Source organism: Mus pahari, chromosome 21 (genome assembly GCF_900095145.1).
Source record: "Mus pahari chromosome 21, PAHARI_EIJ_v1.1, whole genome shotgun sequence".
NCBI lineage: Eukaryota > Metazoa > Chordata > Mammalia > Rodentia > Muridae > Mus > Mus pahari.
Genome location: NC_034610.1, coordinates 17,670,566 through 17,671,993, shown reverse-complemented (window position 1 = coordinate 17,671,993; position 1,428 = coordinate 17,670,566). Strand labels below are relative to the sequence as shown.

The 1,428-nt window shown below is 39.3% G+C and overlaps 1 protein-coding gene across 1 annotated transcript in view; it reads right to left on the bottom strand.

The window, feature by feature from the left end:
• Nucleotides 1–631: 631 nt before the first annotated feature.
• LOC110338492 (zinc finger protein 845-like) overlaps nucleotides 632–1,428 on the bottom strand; it is a 5,404-nt gene continuing 4,607 nt past the window's right edge. The window contains exons 5-6 of the mRNA XM_029533191.1: nucleotides 1,277–1,340; nucleotides 632–845 (exon numbers count right to left, since the gene is read on the bottom strand). Coding sequence (XP_029389051.1) covers nucleotides 632–845; nucleotides 1,277–1,340 — 278 coding nt within the window. The remainder of the gene's footprint in view (nucleotides 846–1,276; nucleotides 1,341–1,428) is intronic.

The window sequence follows — 1,428 nt, the reverse complement described above, 5'->3', positions numbered from 1 at the left end:
CTTTTTTCAGTCTTCACTTTTTTTATTTTTTATTTATTATTATTTTCTTTATTTACATTTCAAATGCTATCCCGAAAGTTCCCTATACCCCGCCCCCCATGCCTGCTCTCCTACCCACCCACTCCCACTACTTGGCCCTGGCCTTCCCCTGTGCTGGGTCATATAAAGTTTGCAAGACCAAGGGGCCTCTCTTCCCAATGATGGCCGATTAGGCCATCTTCTGCTACATATGCAGCTAGAGACTCGAGCTCAGGGGGTACTGNTTAGTTCATATTGTTGTTCCACCTACAGGGTTGCANCCCCCTNCAGCTCCTTGGGTACTTTCTCTAGCTCCTCCATTGGGGGCCCTGTGTTCCATCCAATAGCTGACTGTGAGCATCCACTTCTGTGTTTGCCAGGCACTGNCATAGCCTCACAAGAGGCCGCTATATCAGGGTCCCTTCAGCAGAATCTTGCTGGTATGTGCATTAGTATCTGGGTTTGGTGGCTGATGGTGGGATGGATTCCCAGATGGGGTAGTCTCTGGATAGTCCATCCTTTCATCTTAGCTCTAAATTTTGTCTCTGTACCTATATTGAGGACACCTTTAAAAATAAACATTTGTCATATTCATTAAATTTTAAGTTTTCACTTATGATTCTCTGCTGAGTTCTAATAAAATCTTTCCTGATAAAGAACTTTCCATATTAATTTCATTTGTAAGGTTTTCTTCTATATGTATTATCTGATGTTTTCTAAGACTGTCTTTAAAGGTAAAACATTTGTCACATTCATTACATTTGTAAGGTTTTTCTGCTGTATGAATTCTCTGGTGAATTATTAGATGACTTTTCCAGGTAAAGCATCTGACATTCACAGCACTTGCAATGTATCTTAATTAGGGTCTTACTGCTGTAAAACAGACACCTTAACAAAGGCAACTCTTATGAAGGACAAGATTTAATTAGGGCTGGATTACAAGTTTAAATGTTCAGTCCCTTGTTATCAAAGAAGGAGCATGGCAACATCTCAGTTCCACTTCTTGTTCTGAAGGCAAACATGAAAAGACTGGCTTCCTGGCAGCTATGTCGCATTAATTCCTTGATGACTTCTAAAACTGCCTTTATCAATAAAGCATTTATCATATTCACTAACTTTGTAAGGTTTCTTCTCTGTATAAATTCTTTCATGGCTTCTAATACTGCTCTTTTCAATAAACTACTTGTGACATTCTCTGCACTTGTATGGTTTATTTCATGTATGAATTCTCTGATGATGTATAAGAGTGCATTTGTACCTGAAGCATTTCTCACATTCTCTACATTTGTAAGGTTTCTCTCCTGTATGAATTCTCTGATGAACTGTAAGACGGCATTTCAGGGTAAAGGACTTGCCACATTCACTACATTTGTAAGGTTTCTCTCCCGTATGAATTATCTGATGAGTTCT